This window comes from Carassius auratus, chromosome 44 (genome assembly GCF_003368295.1).
Source record: "Carassius auratus strain Wakin chromosome 44, ASM336829v1, whole genome shotgun sequence".
Taxonomy (NCBI): domain Eukaryota; kingdom Metazoa; phylum Chordata; class Actinopteri; order Cypriniformes; family Cyprinidae; genus Carassius; species Carassius auratus.
In genome coordinates, this window is record NC_039286.1 from 7,661,510 (window position 1) to 7,683,013 (window position 21,504).

The following is a 21,504-nucleotide window of genomic DNA, read 5'->3' on the forward strand; positions in this document are numbered from 1 at the left end:
TTAAATTATATTTATAAATATTTAGAATTAGATTTTAATATTTAGTACTATTAATAATTTTAGTACTTCTACAAACCATGGTAATATTTCTTTAACATTTTTCATAGATTTATTCAACAATTCTCAAAGTGACAGTTCAGCATAAAATTATATTTACTCATCTTTGTTGTTCCAAACTTATGACTCTGTCTTCAGTCAAACACACAGGACACGATATTAAGGAAAATAAGTCGCTCCTTTCCATACAATAAAAGTGTTTTTGCTGAGAATCTTTCCCTGGCGCCCTCAAATATCACTTGAGCTTCATTTACTCACATGTATGGAAAAGAGCATTTAATAATTTCTTCCAACCCTTGTGCACTAGAGTGACCTGTGATCTAAGAGTTTCCTTTAAAAACGAAAGCTGTTAAAACTACATCTGGAACAGATCAAGTAATGGCGCAGTTAAGTTTTCTTCATAGTTAGAAGGAACACTCCACTATTTTTGAAAAATGGCCTCGATGTAACTACAGAAGCTTCATGTTTTAAACAGGAAAAATATAGAAACTCTTATTTTTGAGCGAGATGCTTACGGCCCAATCAGATTCAATTATCTATGCTAAGCTAAACTAAAAGTGCTACCACCAGACCCGGAGATCAGCTGAATGGATTCGAAAACAGTCAAATCCAAATGTTTAACTTCTGGGGGGAGTTCTAAAATCTAAATTGCTTCTAAAATTAGCCTATTTTAAAAAATAGTGGAGTGTTCCTTTAAAATAGTTGACTGTTGAAATACCTGTACCACAAATATCAAATTAAATGTTTTAAACGCATCAGAGAATAAGCTACTAAATTAAAAGAATATACAAGTAATAGACAATCTTCTCAAGTAAACTTCAACAGATGAGGTGACTCAAGAAGTTAAACTCCATATAAAAGATTTATTCTTACTAAAACAAATGTTTTGGTGCTTGGTGGCAATACAAAAAAGTTTCTACAAACATTAAGTACAGACACATACGGCAACGAAAAGCCTCAAATCTTATCCTTATATGCCAGCATCGATGCTTAAAAAATATTAAATATACACAGAAGAAGTGCTATTGTAGAGATGAACGTGGGTAATGATGTGACCGTGTCCTTCATGTCATCTTGGGTCTTAAGGAGGTGAAAACATTACATGGGTGTTGCCCCATCAGTCTGTGAGGATGGTGGAGTTTGGTCTGAGTTGGGAAAAAACAGAAAGCATCAGGATTTAAAAGGTTTTGAACACTGCACCTGTGTTGATCAGCATTTGATTTGAGGCATGCGTTACTCACACATGCCATTGGGAGCTCCAGAGTGCCGAGCACCCACGATCTGTCCAGTACTAGCACTGCCCACCGACCGACCTGAGAGGGATGCAAAAAAACTATATTATTAAGTATAGGAGTGTGCATGAGATGAAAGGGTTGACTGATGTGTAGGAGAGTGTACCCTGGTGAAGAGGGTTGTATGCTGTACTACTGCTGCTCTGTGTGGCTCCTGCTTGTTGCTGCTGTTCCACATTCTGTCGTGCCTTTATCTCGGCATATTTCACCTGCTCCAGGTGGAAGTTCTGCCTCTCCGACAATAACTGCTGTCTCTGCTGCTCCAACTACAACACACATATCAAATGAAGTTTAAACATCCTGAATCTCTACGTTAAAATGCAGTCAGCAAGATCTTTCTCCGTTTAAATGAAAGAGAAAAAAGGTTTGGAACAACATTAGGGTAAACGAGTAAATGATAACATTTTCATTTTTAAGTGAACTATCCCTTTAAGAGATTATCTAAGAATAATTAAATAGCAATTAAAATGCCAGGTCGTAAAACACTGAACAATAACTTAGTGTGCTCTCAAAAGTTTTTTGGAGTGATGCCAGATCTTGTTTGAGCAAGGCGGTCTAAACTCACAGCCTCTTTTTCTCGATCCATAATGGTCTCCAGCTCTTCAAAGTGTCTCAGTTTGATCTCCAACTTCTTCATCTGAGTCTCAACCAGCAGAGCCACCAGAGATTTGATTTTCCTCTCCTCTACTGCAGCCAAGTGCTAGAGGGACAGAAGAAGAGAGAGAACAGTGAGTTCAGATGAATGGCTTTTCTGTCACTATTAAAGGTCATGAAAGCGGTTGCCAGAAAAGTAGTTGGACATATACCTTTGCTTTGGTAGCTGCAGAGGCCAGTGCTGCAGCAGCAGCTGTGGCGATGTTTCCCTCCACCAGCTCAAGCTCCACCCTCCTCTTCACCTCCTCTCCATCCCCTTGGGTGAGGCACATGTCAAAACTCTCCTCTGGACAGACATACGAAGAGTTATAAAGATGAAGAAATGCAGTAGGGATTGCATGACAACTAATTTTTTCCCTAGATGTCCAGAAAATACACTTTGTGAGAAGCAAAGATTACATGATTGAGAAAAAAAAAGCATGCATATAAACTAGTCAATGCCTAGATTTAATACGCAGAGCATCGGTGATCCTCTGACCTGCTGTGCTCTCCTCTCCCCTCTCTCCTTCACTCTCTTCTTTCTCCTCATGCTTCACACGCTCTACCTCTCCCAAGATGCTATCACCCTCGAGCTACAAAAGACAGCACAGTCTCAGTGACAACCAATCGCACTTTCTTTAAGATTTGTGAAATAACAACATAAAACTTCAGAATGGATGATTATTTGTGTCTGGAGATGCTTCTCATACCTTTTCATGTTGCTCATATTCAGTGCTCATTGTTTCTATACCACTCCCATCTAAAAAAATAAAAATAAAAAATGGTATTAGTCATAATCCCAATGTTGATCATAAGATGCCTTATATAATATTGGATGTTCAGAGGCCATTTAAGATGATTGATTAAATGACATTATGAACATTTTCTTTCACTTACTGCCCTCCCCTGGATGTTTCAAGTACAACCGCTCCAATTATTCTTTAATGACTCTAAAATGGTTTTAACATGCACAACCATTTAACAGTTTTGGGGTCTTATGCTCACCGAGGCTGCATTTATTGGGTCAAAAAAATTTAGTAAAAAAACTGAAATGTTGAAAAATATTATTTAACTACAAGGGGGAGACATTTAGTTTCTTATAACCAGTCTTAACATGCATTTCAAAAGTGAAATCAAGTGGAGAGTTATTTTTTAATCTTGACTAACAAACATAAAAAAACATACAAAAATAATACAAAAAAATAAGTACCAGTCTTTTCTGAATGGTCAGGATGAAGTTCTGCAATGCTGCCAGTTTGGAGTGTAAAGGCCGGATCTAAATTATGCCCAACTCTCTGTGCTCTGTGAAAGCTGGCACTGAATATCTCAGGTGGGGCCTCTTCTCTTGCTCTTGAGAATTCCTCTGAAGACAGTTCAAACATTACATACATATTTCCTCTTAGCACACGCATCTTCAAATCAGCGCACACACACTAACAGACTAACCCTTACCTAAAGCTGCCCTGGCGGCTGCAGAGGCAACTCGAGGGTCAACCACAGATGCAAGGAAAGCAACAGTGCTCATTACAGGGTTCCCTGACTGGCTGAACGGGACAGGCTGATAGGCCAGAGGACCCATTGAGGATTCAGAGTTCTCTAGGTATGGGTCCTCGATGGGTAACCGTAAGAAATGAAGAATACAGTCATCCTGTGTGCGACTGCCCACATGCTCGGACACCTTATTCCAGTCATCCTTATACATCTCCAGTGCCTGGAGAGAGATATGGCATACAAAAACAAATAAATCACAACCTTTTTCAGGCCAAGGACCCCTAGGGTATAGAGAGAGATGGAGCATGTCTTTATATCATAATTATTGTGATATATGTACAGAGCCATATACATCTAATGTTTTACTTCACCCAAAATTATAATACAAAATAAATGTTAATTTGAGAAACACAATTAAAAACTGTTAAATGTAAAATGTAAAAATAAATACAGCTGGATTTTAAGATTCTTCTTTTTTCTTTTTTGATAACTGGCAACCCCCTGCAGTACTGCGGTTGAAGACTCCTGAGTACTGAAGCTTTCAAAATCTTGTTGACTCTTTGACTGGTTTACCTCCAAAAGCAAGAGTGTTTCCTGTTCCGTCCATTCTCTCCCTGCACTTGCGCCTTTACTCTAAAAGATGAAAGCAAGAAGAAAAGAAAAAAAAGACAGAAAACAAGCACACATTTTTTAGGTGCCGTATCTCAATGCACAAAGAGAGTCTAGAAAGTTGTGTTAAACACTGCTAAACTTAAAAGATGTTGCAAACATTGTTTGTGGTTTTTACCTTTGGATGTTTCTTAGCATAAATATCACTCCGTAAACCAAAGTTCTGCAGGTCAGATGGTTTTTCTATCAATTTCTCTGGGAAGTGCAACATATGCTGAGAAGCTGAAACCTTCAATCACAAAAAAATACATTCAATTTATTATTTTTATTTCTGTAATGATCACGGACCTGTATAACGGTTCCAGGTAGGGCTGGCCAATATGTTAAAACGATTATCGATATGTTTTATCAATAATCGCTTTAATATGGCGATATCTGATAATATCATCTTATTCAAGCTAGGGCAGCACAATTAATCAAATTTCTAATCGCGATTACTTAATCGTTCAAAGCAACAATTAATCGTTCAAAGTCCACTTATGATATTCGGCGTGCTTAAGATGCATTTTTTTTCTTTCTACAGGTTATCTTAAGGGTTTTTCCCATTATTTTAATTTTAAAAATAACATTATAATACCATTCTTTTTTTTTTAACTTTATTATTTAAAGAAGAAACCAATCCGATGTATAGTTGACATTTGAGACCACTATAGAAAAGCACTAAAGGTTTTTCAGTTCGAGTGTTTTCAGCTGGTTTATATTCATATAAAAATATGGCATGCAGTTGCATCAAACAATGGTATAAACATCATTCAATAGAAATTGTGATAATTGTAATTAATAATCAAAATTACAATTTCAAAGGAATAATCAACAATTATGATTTTTGTCAAAATCATTCAGCCCTAATTCAAGCCCCGTCCCTGCCAGAGACAACATAGCTGACATGAACCATAAACACACATCAGTTTGGTTGCACTTTATCTGACAGTAGCCTGCGATTCAGTAGGCCTAATTTAATTAAAAGGTTTGTTTTTCTTTTCTTACTTTGTGCTTAATATAAAACATTAGCTTTGTTGTTATTTTAGTGTTGTTAATTTCTACAATGCTCTTATCCAGTATTTGAAATGATTTTCGTTTCATGAAGACAACTGCTGAACTGAACAGAGTTTAACAGTTCATTGTGAAGGTGGACATTCTGATGGTGATTGTAAGAATGATACGTTTAATTTCCTTAACGTGTAGCACTGTTTTTTTACACTTGTAGTCAAACTAAAAGATACTTCTTATTTGTCTAAAATTAGCAATTAAAAACAAATTGGTTCCTTCTGCATGACCAAAAACAGAAAGGGTTTTTTTTCCTCATATTTTTAGAGCTCCGAAGTGTCCTTATAGGCCTACAAAAAAAATAAAAAATAAAAATAAAACTGATGCATCATTTATTCGGAAAAAATAAAGTAATTACAAATGTTATTTGGTATTTTATTTTTGATAATGAACAGACTGCAATGTCTAGCCGTATTAGAATTGACGTGCGTAGGCTACAATTTCTCATACAGTTATTTCTTTCGTTTTGTTAATCTGTTATTTGTTTAAATTAATATATTTTGCATATGTATCCTTTTATACAGGCTATATGAGTTTATTCTACTCTGCAGGTGCGTGATGTGAATCCTCCTGTTCTGTTGTTTATGCTGGAATTTGTGCATGTAAAATTAAACCGATGCAAAAAAAATAAAATAAGGAAAAAGGCACAGTCAAAAGTCTGTTGGGATTTATTATGTGACACGAACGGCCGACTAATCATTTAAAGCACAAATTAGTTTTTTGGCAATGTAATGTCAAAGTACTTCTGTATTACCTGTAAGGGTCTGTGCTGTAGTGGGACAAGTCCTGACGGTGCGTCTGTGAGAACGTTAAAGTGTGGTGTTGGGGGTGGGCCCATGGGGAGGGGTCGGCTTTCTGCATCTACCTGATAGTTGATCAACCCCCACTGCTCCAAAAATGAATGAACCCTTAAATGCACACAAGCAGGTTTATAAATGAATTACAAATTATTCATAAACTGGAGTCAAATGAAGTGGGTAAAAGTGACACTTTTATACACACCTTATTAGTGAACACACATCTCCTGTGAGGTTTCGTCTACAGGAGGTTGAGGTCAGATACTCCTGAGGGTTTAGCCGGTATGTATCAATCATGAAGTTGCGGTATGCAAGATATCTTCAAACAAGATATGAACATTTATTAAGAGTTCAAGATTATGAATCTGATACAAATAGTATTTGCATATGTATACAAACTGACTTACATTTCTGGTGTTTTGGACTTATTTTTCCCATTGTAGAACTCAGGCAGAGCTCGTCTCTCTATCTGATGAATACTGAAGCACAAAAATAAAAAAGCAGTATTACTCCTCTTAATTTTTTTTTAATTAAAATATGGTAAATACATAAACTTTAAAGAGTCGAATTTGATCTGTTTATCTGTAATTTTATATATATAAGAATAATAAATGCCTGCATATGTTCAGAGCACTAGGCCTCAAATCTGTCAACTGTAAAACTGAGAACATGAGTTGGCGTAATACGGACACTATTACAGATCAATCCTCACCAGTTGTAGTCGAACCAGGAGGTATAGGTGGGCACAATTATGTGATGTGTTTGCTCTGTGGCACTCTCCTCCCCCTCCATCCCACGGCCAAACTCCCTCGGCTCCTCCTCATCCTACACACACACACAATAGGTCAGAATGTACATATTTAAAGCACATGGCAGATATTGTGAGCTAGAGCTCCCTTAAACTGGGACTTGACTTTAAACAAAGTTCTGGTTGTAGATTCTGTGTAAGGCTGAATAGAAGGAACCATGACAGACTAATGCATGGCTGAAAGGGTCGAAACATTATTTGTTCACTATTAGAATAGAGCACTGTTGCAGTGTGCGGTCCTTTTTGCTCTTTTCTGAAGGCATTCTTGGAAGTTTTTGGTCATGTACATTTTGTTTAGCTAGACTGACTTACTCTGACACCAGAAAGCAGGTCCTCTTCCTGGTCATCTGACAGAAATACACAGATATTCAAGGTTATTGATGAAATACAAACGGATCATGATTCACTGAACAGTCAATTCCACAAACAAACTTACCTAAATCAGCCATAATGCCTCCTTTGACCGGAGTGTTTTCACTGTCTTTTTTCAAGTTTACTGTGAAAAAGAAATAACGTGTTACACTCTTGACATCAACATAAGAACACAGAAGGGAAAAAGAAACTTACCATTTTTAGGCAGAATGACCTCCTCCATGTTAGGGACAGGCGTGGGATCCTCCATTTCTTTAGTGAGGTCCTCCTCTGGTTCTGCCTCCTCTGGCTGACCACGCTTCTTATACACACCTGAGCTATTGGATAATGCCAAATTAATACGTTAATAAGAATCAAACGCAATTTTGCCTCGAACTTCAGAGAATTTGATTTACTAGGCTACAGTGACTTCTAACGTTAACTTGCATTGGTGACAAAAATGTGACATAAAATTGACAAAAAAGTAAGATTAAACCTTTTTTTTCCTCCTTTCTTCTTAGACTCAGAGGACGGTGGAGACGGGGAGCGCCGTCGCTTCTTTACAGGTTTCTGTTCCTTTTGAAAAAATAAAACAAAATACTTTAAAATAAAAACAAAATTCCAAACTACAAAACTAAACTTAATTTAGCAAAACAACTAACTGATTTTTAACAATGGTAGAAATGACGTATTAACATACCTCTGTGCTTTGGTAGACACGTCGCCTGAAACTCATTCTATTCCCATTCTCGTCAATCTCATAGTCTTCCTCATTCATCCACTCATTATATGTGTCTGTGTCGAGAACCCATTTGGTATGAACCTGAGAAAAGATACTGGCATTTAAGTAGACATTCTTACTGTCTTATCACTACAAATAAAAGCCCATCTAAATATTTGAATCACTGTTGAAACCCAACAACATACAAGATGACATGCAAAGATTAGTGTGGGGATTTTTTTCACCTTCCAGCACCTGTCTGGGTTGGGAGGTTCTTCTACTTCTCCATCTACATCCCTTGCTGATATAAGGGAGTCATAACTGAAAAAATAAAATATGAAAACATATACTGAATACAGATCAAAAAGTAGCATTTACAAATCTGAACATTTAGAGCACATGTGCGTGATGTATTCTCTACCTGTCTGGACACATGCCCCAATGTACCATCACTTGCCGATCCAATCGCATGACTGGTCTAAGCCACTCTTCTGGAAAAGACCCAACAGTGAACGTTATACACACAGATGGGAACATTTCCACAGATATACCAAGAATCTGCATGGATTGAAAGATCAAAAAAATTAAAACACCTTCATCTGCTAAGGAGGGTGATGTATATATTTGGTGGGTGGCTTGTGACTTCTCCTCTGTCACTGTGCCCTGAAAATGAAAGCAAAATTTTTTTAAATACACTAATAAATAATATCTATATTATGGATCTGCACAAGAAATCAATAGGGGTGCTCCGACTGATCAGCTACCAATTGCTATCAGACAATAATGACTTGGGAAGTTTGATCGGCGGTCTCTATAAAGGCCGATCACATAAACCAATCTCAAGCTGATGAAAGGTTTGGCATGACATGCATCAGCACTGCCTTAATTTCTGCCTAGCGCGTGTAAAATAATTTTAATGCTGAAGGTGAGGTATAATTCATATTTCTTCAGTAAATAACTTACACAATCACAATACTCAAAAAGCAATTTTAGCAACAATGTTTGGATTTCAAATCAAAATGGACAAATGTTGTGTTTGAGGTAAACAGCTACGGATCAGTAGCAAGCTCCTGTGTGAAAGCACAATGAGTCCGTGCTGCTTCTGTACCCCTTACGTACTGCACACGCACTGCAAATGGATAAGGCCTATGTGTGAACCTGGCATCAGGCTGCCTCACATACAGCTCACGAAACCAGGCTTGTGCTTTGTCTAAGCTATTGCCAAAATTGCCCCATTGTAAAAACAAAAATGCACTGCATATACAAACATTTGGGTGCGATAATTATATATCTTAAAAAAATTTTTTTTTTAATAATGATTATAATGCCCCCCTTCACCCCTCAAAGTAAAAAAAAAAAAAATCAATCACAGATCATGTAAGAGGGGAATTCCCCCATTTTCAAAAAAAGAAATTCAGGCCTTGAATGAAGCTCTGTAAAAATAATGACTGGGGCATCACTATAAATAATTCTACATGATAAAAATAAGGCACTTTTTTTGTCACTATTTTTTTTTTTTACTCTACAGAAAGCCCAGTTATTAACTGGTTATTTATTCTCAAATAAAAAGCACTGGTTGAAATTAGCACTGAAACAGCATATATGCATCATACTTGTAACGTTTTACATTTTAACAGCTTTTATGTGTTTAAGTTCTTGACTACAAAATTGTTCTAAATGCACATCTGAAGAGTCTAGTCTGTATTGGATATATTTTACCATTTATTTGGTTCTATTATTTTTCCACTGACCTGGTGTCGCACAACAATGTCTTTGAGTTTAAGAGCTTGCTTCGGTTCAAGATCAGGAGACAGGTACACCACAGGTCTGCTTAATAAGTTATTCTAGCATGAACAAAACACAGAGATCAAATACTGCAACACACACAGACACGCATAAGACCTCTGACTTCACAAAAGATCCAAGCACAAATACCTGTATCAGAGTTTTCTCCACAGAGATGAACATCTCCACATTGCGATCAACTCTGGATGAGTTCTGAAGATCAAAGCGTCTCCTTTAATAAAAAATTAAATATCACAGAGTGGATGACGCAAGTCTAAAATCTTTATCAACACTCAATTTTATTGGCTAAAGGATTACAGTTTACATTTACTGTTAGCTGTATGAAGCCAAAAAACTTACATCATTGTATAAGTAACTTTAACATCACTATATTGTAATATTCATATATACACTACCGTTTATAAGTTTGGGGTCAGTACGTTTTTTTATTATTATTATTCAGCAAGAATGCATTAAATTGATAAAAAATGACAAAAGATTTGCAGTTCTTTTGAACTTCCCATTTCATTTCCACAAAACTATTAAGCAGCACAACTGTTTTCAACATTGATAATGTTTCTTGAGAAGCAAATCAGCATATTAGACTGATTTCTGAAGGATCATGTGACACTGAAAACTGAAGTAATGACTGCTGAAAATTCAGCTTTGTTAACACAGCAAAAAATTACATTTTAAAATATATTAATACCGAAAACAGTTATTTCAAATTACAAAAAAATAAAGGCAACCTTGGTGAGCATAAGAAACTTTCAAAAGCATAACAAATATACATTTCCTCCATTATACAATCCAGCAATATTTAGCATTATTACTAACCAGCCCTGTTCTGTCTTGAACTTGTACACTGATCCCAGAATATGACAGAGAGCACCGCCCGGCCTTAGATCCAGAAAACATTTTGCCTGAGGACAAAGAAACAAGAGGTAAACAACTGATCACTCATAATTCTGCAAAACTAGGTTTCATGCGATGACTGATCTGGTTGTGGTGTTGATGATTACCTACTTGACTATCAAAAAGGTAAATGGAAAGGGATGTACATAAATCTACAGGAATAAAAGTGCTTATGGATGGTTTGTCAGAGAAAGAAGAGGAAAAGCAGCAACTCACTGGGAGTTTTGTAAAGCTTGGGTTATTTGCTCGCCGGCCAAATGAATCTTCCTGAAACTGCAGCAGTTGGATGACCAGCCCAGACAGAGACTTACTGGAGGGAGCCTCAGTCTGCACATACTAAAGAGAGGGGGGAAACAAAATACTGTATTATTAAAACTAAATGACAAATTGCAACAAAAACTGACAACAACTGCAAAGAGGCCTAAACCCTTTTGAGTGTCTAAGAGCTTTCACTTCAATGGATTCTGCTACATACTGTACTAGTACTATTGGATGGTTTACACATTTAAAGAGTATACCTACTGTTTTACCTACACTGATGCCATGGCATTGAGAGGGGGTGTGTCTGTCAATGTAAACAAGTACCTTTGACCACAAACCTGTTTCTGCAAACTTAAAGCTGCTAGCATGCTGCTAACATCAACACTTACTTACACCGCGTCACATAGAAACTACAAAGCAGTCTTTTTTATGCTGAATCAAACGGTGGATTTGTGGGGCTTGATATAAATGTAACTTTACCGCTAAAATTAACAGAATGAAAGTTGTCACAAGTAACGTAATTACGTTGAGACCGTATTCTGTGGAGTTAGCGGTTCATTCCTTTATTATATGAGGCAAACAGACAAAATACTACCACACAAAACAGTCTTTTGCAGTTTGAGGCTGTAATAAGAATCAGAAAACCACTAAAATCACAAGACAACCAGAGCGGTCTGTAAAGAAATCAAAAAGAAAGCTTCAGTTAACCACATCATACATGGTGTCCTCCGGCTATCTAGCTCGCTAACCTTTTTATAATGTTTTCCAATCCAACTGCGAACCGTTTCTAACTGAGAGATTATTTCCGGGCTTTCCCAGAATTTACAGCACGGTCCACCGTCCATTCTTCGACTCAACGAAGAGCTGCAACCGGCTTGACTTGTCGTAGGTCCCGCGGCAGCAGATCCTTGCGCTTGTGTAGCCATTGTTACATGCTAAATTAGCCTTCGCTGCCCAGAATGACTGAAGCCTCCACAGCGCCTCTAGCGGCCAAACCAAAAAAGGCGCCAACGACGCCTGCTGCATACACACTGTACATAACTGCGTACTTGCCCTCTCGTTAGATTACTACAAAAGTAGAAGGAAACAATAAACGGTAGGTACAGGTAAATAGAAATTAAAAACTGTAACAGGCAATCTGAAGGATATTTAATATATAATATATATTTAATATAAGGATATATACAGTTTCTTATTTTTCTTATTTTTAATTGTTGCTACATATACAAATATAATAAAATCGGAGAAATGTAAAAAAGGGTCCATCACAGTACAAATCATATCATGTTGTTTTCATTGTTATGAATGTCGAAATGCAGCTGTCCTTGAACACTACTTTTTTCAAACCAGACGTTCAGACGACCTGAGATAAGTGATCCTTAAAAACTTAATACTGCAAGCAATTAAGATCAACCCAGGACATGTGAACAAATGTATAATGTGAACTAGTTTTTGAAATACCCCTAATTCTTTACTTGAAGGACGGGCCAGTGAATGGCGCATGCTCAGTGCGAACAGGGAGTGTTGGAGACAGCCAGCAGTGCAGGGAAAGGCAAGACGGGTGAAAAGAGAAGCCCGTCTTCCTTTCGAAAAAGGAAAAAAATACGTTAACGGAGCTTCGTTGTATGTCACACCCGGCCATGCCAACGACACAGCGATGTATTATTACTGCAATCGGAATAAAATGAGCGCTAGTGTAGCCGGGCCTGGAGTGGAGAGCTGCGGGGCCGGGTGTCCGCATAGCGCCAGCCGCTGCTGCGGGGGAGGAGGCTGCGGTGAGCCCGTCAGCGGTGACGGAAGCTCGGCCGCTGCGGCTACAGCCACCAGCGCTGCCCCAGTGCGGAGCTCAGACAGGGAGAGCAGCGTAGCCGAGGCCCAGGCGTTCCGCGAATGGGACGATGCCACCTCCAGCGATGCGGATCCGGCCCAGAAAATGAACGATGAGGGATTTTTTACGAACGGCGCTGCTGATATCACACGGGAGGGAGACGAATGCGCGGATTCGGGGGAATACGGCGGAGGACGCGGGCGTTTTTGTAGACAAAGCACTGGAGCGGGCGAGGATAACACCATTAATATTGATCATGAAGGAGCTGGCTTGCGGTGTTTCATGAGCGCTAAGTCAACAAGGGACGAGCGCAGAGCGAACGCGAGACTGCCGCCGGTGCGCACCGCGAGAGCCCGACGAGGACACACGGCTCACGCCGAGACCCCGCGCGCGGTGTTGACAGCCGCTGCAAGGTGTGGTCACGGGAATTCCGAGCCCGCGGTCATCAAGCGCAGGGGATGCAGTTTAACCCGAGTCTCCAAGAGGGTGTGTTTCTCGGGCACGTACTGCGGCAGCTCGGACGCCGCTGCCCGCGTTGGTTCCAATGGTGAAGCTCATGTGAAGAGCTCCGCGAGCACTGCCGAGACTTTCAAGCGCACTTCTTTACGTCGTAACCACTGCGAAATAACGACCCAAAAAATTAATTTCGCATCTTGCCCGCCTGATGAAAGTGCCCAGCTGCCCACATGCAGGACGGCGAAGGGGCGCGTCAGACTGTACAGGGTGCGCTCCTTTCTTTCCTGTTCTGCCAACTATAACAACGGGGTCAGCGGAAATGGTGCCCCTCACAATAGCCTCCCACTGCAATCCTCCCTCCAAGCCGAGCCCGACCTACGTGATTGTGTAAAAAAGCCCCTGTGTGGCCTCTCTATCATTTCTCCTCAGTCTGAGAGTGGCCCTCCTAACGGGACAGAGCCAGAGCCACAGCAGTGTGACCATACAGGTGTGGTTAATGATGCACATGGGACTGAGGGCCCCAGCATGGAGCAAATAGAGGCGGTGAAGGGTGAAGCCGAGCGCAGGCAGGCAGAGCTGGAGGGTCGTACCGACCACCTCTGGCGGCGCCTGCAGGCCGTACAGGTGAAGCAGGTGGAGAGGCATGTCACGCAGCAGTTGCATGGCCTACACAGGAGGCTGGGGTTGAACTGCACTAGAAGGCCCAGTGCTATATCCAGAAACTCAGCCGAGCTGAGCAGGCTGGCACGCAGCTGCAGCGAGATCCTTCGGACTGCTGAGAGCACCCTGGACTCGGACCACACGGCCAGCAGCTCCGGAGGTGACAGTGACAGTGAGGAAGATGAGGGATTGGAGAGAGGGGGTCGTCGCTTTAGACCGCTGCCAATAAAATCAATGTAAGCTTTTATCACTATGCTTAACCTCAGGTTAAGATCTCTTAAAGCTGCGGTAGGGAACTTTTGACGCTCTAGCGGTTAATAAACAGAACTGCTTGCGTCTTGCGGGAAGAACATCGTAGCCGGAACTACTTCTCTCTGTTTATGTCTATGAAGAATCACAAAGGGTACTGGGCTACTCCGCCGCGGTATCCCCGAACCAATATAAAATAGTCCGAATATAAACACTTATTATAGGTGCACCCTAGTGATTCAGGACAAGCTAAAAACACGGTTTGGAAAATGGATTCATGGTGTACCTGCTTATTATATAAATTTTTCTACATTTTGAACACAAACAAAGTTACGGACCGCAGCTCTGATTGGTTATTTTTTACCGGGAGCGATGGAGTTTCTGCAAATGGCAATAGGACCACTGGGAGGAGCCAGAGGAGCATGATTTTTTTCACAGATGATCTGTCTCATATTCTACTGTCAGGACATAATGACAGGTTTAATAAATATGTAAAAAAATATTTTTTTTACAAAAGTTCCCTACAGCACCTTTAACCCAGAGTTAAGTAATGTTTTTTTTTCCCATCATGAGATGCCAAATATAAAAAAGGCCCAGGCACAAGATGGAGCAAGATAAGCCAGTGTTAAAGGATAGTCCATCCAAAAACATTCTGTCATCATTTACTCAACCTCATGTTGATCCAAACCTGTATGCATTTGTTTGTTTTTTTGCCCATAAAATGGAAGTCAATGGGAACCACAACTGGTTATAGTCATTCTTCAAAATACATTCTTTCTTTTGTGTTCAGCAAAGAAAATAAATGCATACAGATTTGGAAAGACATATGGGTGTGTAAGTCATGACAACTTTCAGTTTGGGGGAGATTGTTCCTTCAAGTGCTCAGTGTGCCTGTGTATACATGCATGTACATATGTAGAAAAGTTTTAGATGAGTCATTGCATGTTGGTGTTGCCTTTTGAATCACCATTGTACTTTGCAGTGTACATGCTGCACTGGCTGTTGATTCATGGCTGCCATATTGGGAGGCTATCAAGCCATTTCACGCCTGGCTGTTTGGAATAAAATGGGTCAGAAGAAGCTTCATGCTCAATTTTTTAGGACCTCCAAAAGGGTCCACTTGCAATGTTTTTGCATTCCTGTAGCTTGAACAGTACACCATGGCACTAGCAACGCCAAGATCATGTGTTTTATGCATTTACTCAATATTTAGTTTTTTCTCTTTTAGTGTCACTGGCAAAGAATGGCAGTGGGCAGAGAGTAGGGCGTGGCTTGGCAGCAGGTGGGTGTGGCTTCAGACTCAAGTATCAGAGCTTGAGTATCGGATCCGTGCGCTGACAGAGCTTTACACACATCTTCGACAGGGAAAGGTATTTCGGGTGACCATCTGTATATTTTTCAGTTATTATAGGTGGTTCGACTCATCTGTATTTTTTATTGTTTCATCCAGGTTCGGTCCACTTACTTTGTCCCCGACCCACTCCTCAGAGCATCAAACCCCTCCTCCGCATCACACAACTTCAAGTCAGTAGACTTGCATACAAACACACACTGGTCGATTTTTGGATTTGACATTTAATGTACTATTGCACTACCCCCTAGGTTGTCCTCTGCTGGTGATCCTAACAGGAAGTGGCAGACAGAAGACACCACCTCTCCACAAACTATGCCCAGTCCTCCACCTTCTGCCGCACGGGTTCGACCGTTACTCTGGCAACGACATCACAGACTCATTCGCCTGGAAGATTGCACAGAGCTGGGGTCAAAGGTGAAGTCAGTTGCTTCTTTTCTGTTGCACAATAACTTTTATTATTATTGGCTGCTCTTCATTTTGAATGATGCCTTGAAGAGAAGATATAAAACAGGACTCAATGCTGAATTCATGAATTTGTGTGTCCCTCTCAGGCAGTTTCATTACAGTGCTGGTGTGAACCACCGGCTGTGTGTGTGTTATGTGCTGGTGCTACTCCTCGCTCCCCCTCAGACATCAAGCATCTGTGGATGCGTCAGACCTGGCTCGATAAGTCTGTTCACCCTGTCCTCTCAATGCCATCAGGTGAAATCAGGATTTTCTCTCTGTATAATCTCAAGATTATTGGTTTTTTAGTTTTCTGTGTGTAAGCGCAGAATTGTGTTAAGTTGTATATTATTTAAATCCATCTATATTTAGCTTGGATTTCAACTGTACAAACTGTACAAGGTTGTTTAAATGTTTTTTTTTTTTTAGATCAGTGTCCTTGAAAGTATGCTTTCATTTTACGATTGTTGACATTGTGGAATTTTCTTTCTTATTCATATACTAATATATATAATTATAATATTGAAAGATAATAATATAATGTATATATGTATGTATATATTATATATACTTAAGGTCGAATTTACATATAGGGTGTGTGTGTACGTGTGGCTTTAGTGTCCTTATACTTTGAATTTCCTCCATTGCAGATTCACCCCTTGCACTGCATTGTGGGATACGCCCGCTGGCCGGGCACCACTCTCATAAATCACTACAGTGGACAGACATGTCATCAATGTCCTCTTGGCCAGGGAGACGGGGCCAGGGACAAGTTGGGAGAATGAGGAGGAGACTAGTTTGTCCTCGTCCGCCCAACGCACTGCCTCCTTTATTTAACACATCTGGTGGGTGAAATATATATTGTCACTTATATCAACACACAAAAACAGTCTGTAGTACACTACTGCTCAATGTTTGAAGGTAACAGTAAGTTTATATATATATATATATATATATATATATATATATATATATATATATATATATTTGAATAAATTAGGACTTTCTTTCAGCAGTAAACACATTTATACCGATAACATTAAACCGTAAAGATATTTATAGTGTTACAATTAAATGCTGTTCTTCTGAACTTCCTATACATCCAATCATTTGTGGAAACAGAGTCCAACTTTGTTGAGCAAAAAGATTAAAATACTTGAACCATTTTCAAGAAAGTAACAAAATTGCTTTTGTAGGTGGTGCTGGATGCAGAAGTCAGAGGGGAGTGATTATTCCCAACTGTCTTCATCCACAAGCTCTAGATTTGTCCCCAATGACAGACACACCCACTCAGGTACATCTGGTTAAAAAAAAGCAAAATGCCAGCAGCTCACAATTCTATGTGTTGTGGATGGCTTCCTAAACCTCTCTCTTGTACTTCAGCCTTTGCGAAGGAGGAGAGCAGAAAGCTCATTTGACATCGACAACCTGGTGATGCCTTTGGGCCTGGCTGGACTAGGAGCACGAGTACAAAGATTACAATACAAGGAAATCATCACCCCAAGGTACAAATAATGCCACCTGACCCACAAAACCACAACAATGAATATAAACTTCAGGGATAGGCAGCTCCGGTCCTGGAGGGCCACTATCCTGCAGAGTTAAGCTCCAACCCTAATTAAACACACCTGAACAAGGCAATCAGTGTTTTTGGGATTACTAGATAGATACAGGCAGGTGAGTTTTTATGAGGGCTGAAGCTAAACTCTGCAGGATAGTGGCCCTCCAGGACCGGATTTGCCTATCCCTGATGTACTTAGTACTTACTCAAAAATATGACAAGAATGAGCGGTTACATAATAAACATTTAACATTTGAAGCATGTTGTTCTTTTGTCAGATAGCCATTGTATAAAGTGGCTTTGGTTTCAAGTAATTTCCCATCAATTATTCAAACACAGTGCCAAGTATCCACTGTTTCCTTGTGACCCATCATTTATAAAGTATAACAGGTACATACCAAACTGGAGCCAGTCTAGTTACATAAGCATGTAGTGCAACAGTGACCGACAAGAGCATTATAATATATATATATATATATATATATATATATATATATATATATATATATATATATATATATATATATATATATATATATACACACACATACATACATGCATACATACAACGTCTGGGAGGAAATGATTAAACAAACTATTTTTTTACACTACATTTACTTAAAAAAAAAAATTGTCATTGTTGACATGGCTTTTAGTAGATTTGGTATGTGAGAGAGAGAAGCTGTCACTTCTGTTAAGTGGCCAAGCTAGCAGTTTTTATTTTATTTTATTTTTTATTTTTTTGACTCATCCTGATAGTCTTAAATTGTTGGCTGATCTATAAGTCTAGCACTATCGTTGATGAAAAATGTGTGTCCTATGTCATGTGTTTAGCTGGAGGGAGCTGGACTCTCTCTCAGCGCTCTCTAAAAATCAGGAAGGGGCACATGCCCTGTTGTTCAATTACAATAACACCCAGTACCAGCCCAATGGGGAAGGACTGGACAATGAGGAGGGAGAGGTGTGTATGCCTTTAACAAGTTTTTCTTTTTACATGCTTTCTCATAAACATACCTGGTATTTTGCCTCGATATTATGTATTTTTTTTCGACCATTCAAAATTATCACTGTATTAGTATGACAATACTTGTTTGCAATGTTTGTATAGGTGGAGGATCTCTCAGACGCTTTGTTTCTGAGGCGCCATGCAGTGTGTGAGAGCAGAGAGAGGAGTCGATGGGGGAGCTGGGCGCGCAGACGTCGCCGGGGCAGGTGAGAGGCATATGTGATGGAGAATATTTAAAAGGGTGTCAGTATAATGTCTTTTAACAACATGGGATCGAGATATATATTTATTTATTATTATTATTACTTTTTTTTCAGCAATGATGCATTGAATTTGATCAGTTGATAGTAAAGACATTCATAATATTACAAAAATTTTTATTTAAAAGATTCCTGAAAAGGCGTAATAGCTGATAAAATATTTTTTTCTGTCACATGAATAAATTACACTTTAAAATATATTAAAACAGAAGATATTTTATTTTAAAGCTAATAAGCAGTAATTCACAATATTACTGTTTTTACTGTATTTTTGATCACATAAATGCAGCCTTGGTGAGCATAAGAGACTTCTTTCAGAAACCATTAACAAACATCTTGCAGACCTCAAATTTCTGCAGTACAAGTTAGAAGTAGATTGCATGAATGGTTAATGTAATGTCACATCACAACTTTTTCATAAAATATGTATTTGTGTAGTTAGCAAATAACTTCAAGAATCTAGGTTAAAATTTACAGATAGTAATTTGGTACTAAAGCTTAAACGTACACCTATTTCAAGCACTCTCTCAATCAATATGTGGCCATAAAACAGTGGGTAGTTTTAAAATTAGTTTTAGATGAAGTATAGCATGTAAAAACTGCAGGACGCTGCGGTCTCTGCTTGACTTCCTCCCTCAGATCTTCTTCCTCCTACCATGGGGATGGGAAGAGCTCCAGGGGATTGGAGCAGACACCTGGCTCTCCAGATTCCAGGCAAAGTCATTTTGCAGAAGGAGATGTCTCGCCATGCAGTCCCTTCTGTACTGGAGCGGAGGATCCCTTCAGCCAGGCTGAGGATGAACAGCAGGTGTGTGTGTGTGTGTAAGAAGGAGAGAGAGAGAAGAAGAGGACTTAATGTTCTGTTCAACTTTATTATTGCTGTAACCATGGCAATTATTTAGTTGGAAGAACATCCTGTAGTAAAAAAAAAAGTCTGCCTTTTTCTATTTCTCCATGTATCGTTAAATCATTGAGTCTTCTTTTGGGGGCTATTTGTGAATCCTGAAAGATATATATGCTTAATATTCTTTACATTGTGAGAGAATATATATGCATATAATAAACCCGGTGTTTTGGAGTTTAATAACCTCAATGAATCATCTTCTTTTACACTTGCAGGCTGCGCTGCCATGGGAACGCCGGTCGTTCCCCTTGCAGGAGTCAGAACTTCAGTGGCTGCAGGAGGAGGAAGAGGCGGAGCCAGACGAGGACCCGTGCACCGCCAGCGGCCGCAGCCAAAGCACGGACTCGGGCATCTCTGTGGGCAGCCTGGAGCTCTCCCCGAGGACCCCTCAGCAGCACTCAGGCACAGAGCGAGCCACCCCTCACACACTGTCCTGCAAACCAGCCACCCCGACGACAGTCTCTACACCTCAGGATTCTCCCACACTTCCTCTTTCCTTATACTCACCCTCTCCTTTATCATAGCGCATCATTTGTCCAACTGTTTTTTCTGCTCTAGTATGAGAACAAGACCACAGCTCCCAATGCCATTGACCCTGTCCACCCTTTTATCTAAACACGAGCACCTTGTGTCTTTACATCCTTAGCCCTTTCCCTGCACCCTCTGGAGCCTTACATAAAACCTCAGAGCCTATTATTTATAATCTTCCCCTTAAACCTTCACTCATTCGCCCAATAACAAGTGCATCTTCACCAACAGCCCAGTTTGACAGTGAGCATCTCTGGTCCTTCCTTATACATCCTTTAAACTCTTCTTCACCAGCCTGCCCCCGATACAGCTGCCATTCAATCTGATGCTACTGTAATGAACAGATGGTGTCTGTTTTTCCGTTGTTTATTCATTTCTTTGGACCTGTCTAAAGCTTTTTCTCCAGCTATGTCAGTCAGTCATTTTGTGTTTTAGTCAAATCCTTGTTTAAAGCTCTATGCTGTTTTCACAGATAACAATGTCACGCCAACATGGAACAAACCCAACTTGAAAACTCTTGATTCTTGATCTCCATTTAAGGCCTTCCATATTATCTTCATATTTTGTGACTTGGTTACCTTATTCATGTGTTGTATTGTGTGTATTCTGCAGAGATGTATGCATACTGCCGAAGAATCATAGCATTTCAATTCTGTTACATGCTCTCTGGGATGCTACCCATGTCTTTCCTCCTCCCTTTTGAGCTCAACACAAGAAGTATTTTTTATTATTATTTACATATGACATGCTATGTGTGTGTATATTATGTTTAAGGAAGAGTGATAGTTCTTGTGTTAATCAGAGAGTGTGTATATATGTGTGTGTGTGTGATTTAGACAGGTCTGTGGTACTGCTGCATTAGGGGGTAGTTTTGGTGAATAAAAACATAATTTTGTAGGAACACAACAAAACAGGAGCAGATAAAAATAAATGAAAGTTCTATTTGAAACGCACATGATGCTCTCAATGCAAAGACATAATAAAAGGAGTAAACACAAATGCAAACTACTTTTGCTTGATGCTTATTTACTTATGTTCCTGTATGGAAGAGCATTTAAAAAAAAAAAAAAAACATTACACAAAGTGTAATTATTATGAGACAATAATCTGTTGAAAATGGGCTTTCATATTCCTGCCTATTTGCCCTAAAGGGACAATATTATTTCATAAAAAATATTTCATTTATTCATTGTTATTATATATGTATAAAAAATTTTGTTTTGTTTTTGTCATGGCTTACTTGCCCCATGGAGTACCGACCCATTTTCTTTATTCTGTACTACACAAAGGAGATCTTGGCGTCTTCATACATTGAAGAAGATTGTGATTTTAAATGGAAAGACAGAAAAGTAACATTTAAGTATATTTTTACCACTGATCTATTAAATGATTATATATTATAGATCAGTAACTTTTACTCATAAAAA

The 21,504-nt window shown here is 39.3% G+C and overlaps 2 protein-coding genes across 2 annotated transcripts; one reads left to right on the plus strand and one right to left on the minus strand.

Moving 5' to 3' along the window:
* Positions 1-900: 900 nt before the first annotated feature.
* On the minus strand, positions 901-11,872 carry LOC113062333 (SWI/SNF complex subunit SMARCC1-like). Its single transcript, XM_026232114.1, has 28 exons — positions 11,577-11,872; positions 10,783-10,902; positions 10,489-10,574; positions 9,802-9,883; positions 9,618-9,710; positions 8,460-8,529; positions 8,288-8,357; positions 8,112-8,187; positions 7,846-7,968; positions 7,642-7,721; positions 7,362-7,483; positions 7,231-7,290; positions 7,107-7,141; positions 6,699-6,811; positions 6,394-6,465; positions 6,192-6,305; positions 5,944-6,097; positions 4,261-4,371; positions 4,047-4,106; positions 3,435-3,693; positions 3,193-3,345; positions 2,693-2,742; positions 2,482-2,575; positions 2,156-2,289; positions 1,915-2,049; positions 1,456-1,615; positions 1,299-1,370; positions 901-1,202 (listed from the first exon to the last, which is right to left on the minus strand). The coding sequence occupies exons 1-28, from the start codon at positions 11,751-11,753 to the stop codon at positions 1,156-1,158; spliced, it is 2,922 nt and encodes a 973-aa protein (XP_026087899.1). The 5' UTR covers positions 11,754-11,872; the 3' UTR covers positions 901-1,155.
* A 424-nt stretch (positions 11,873-12,296) lies between these two features.
* LOC113062331 (KAT8 regulatory NSL complex subunit 1-like) lies at positions 12,297-21,085 on the plus strand. The gene is made up of 12 exons (XM_026232113.1): positions 12,297-14,007; positions 15,249-15,390; positions 15,471-15,544; positions 15,623-15,788; positions 15,926-16,076; positions 16,469-16,663; positions 17,015-17,112; positions 17,202-17,323; positions 18,214-18,340; positions 18,488-18,591; positions 19,285-19,453; positions 19,765-21,085. The coding sequence occupies exons 1-12, from the start codon at positions 12,329-12,331 to the stop codon at positions 20,071-20,073; spliced, it is 3,336 nt and encodes a 1,111-aa protein (XP_026087898.1). The 5' UTR covers positions 12,297-12,328; the 3' UTR covers positions 20,074-21,085.
* Positions 21,086-21,504: the final 419 nt, after the last annotated feature.

Excerpts from the sequence above, each read along its gene's own strand:
- LOC113062333 (XM_026232114.1), bottom strand. The coding sequence starts at position 11,753 with ATGGCTACACAAGCGCAAGGATCTGCTGCCGCGGGACCTACGACAAGT. Across the intron at positions 2,743-3,192 it reads TGACCATTCAGAAAAGACTG|ATGGGAGTGGTATAGAAACA; the intron begins GTACTTATTTTT and ends TTATTTTTTTAG. Across the intron at positions 1,616-1,914 it reads TGGATCGAGAAAAAGAGGCT|TTGGAGCAGCAGAGACAGCA; the intron begins GTGAGTTTAGAC and ends TGTGTGTTGTAG.
- LOC113062331 (XM_026232113.1), top strand. The coding sequence starts at position 12,329 with ATGCTCAGTGCGAACAGGGAGTGTTGGAGACAGCCAGCAGTGCAGGGA. Across the intron at positions 16,077-16,468 it reads TGTCCTCTCAATGCCATCAG|ATTCACCCCTTGCACTGCAT; the intron begins GTGAAATCAGGA and ends CCTCCATTGCAG. Across the intron at positions 16,664-17,014 it reads TCCTTTATTTAACACATCTG|GTGGTGCTGGATGCAGAAGT; the intron begins GTGGGTGAAATA and ends TTGCTTTTGTAG.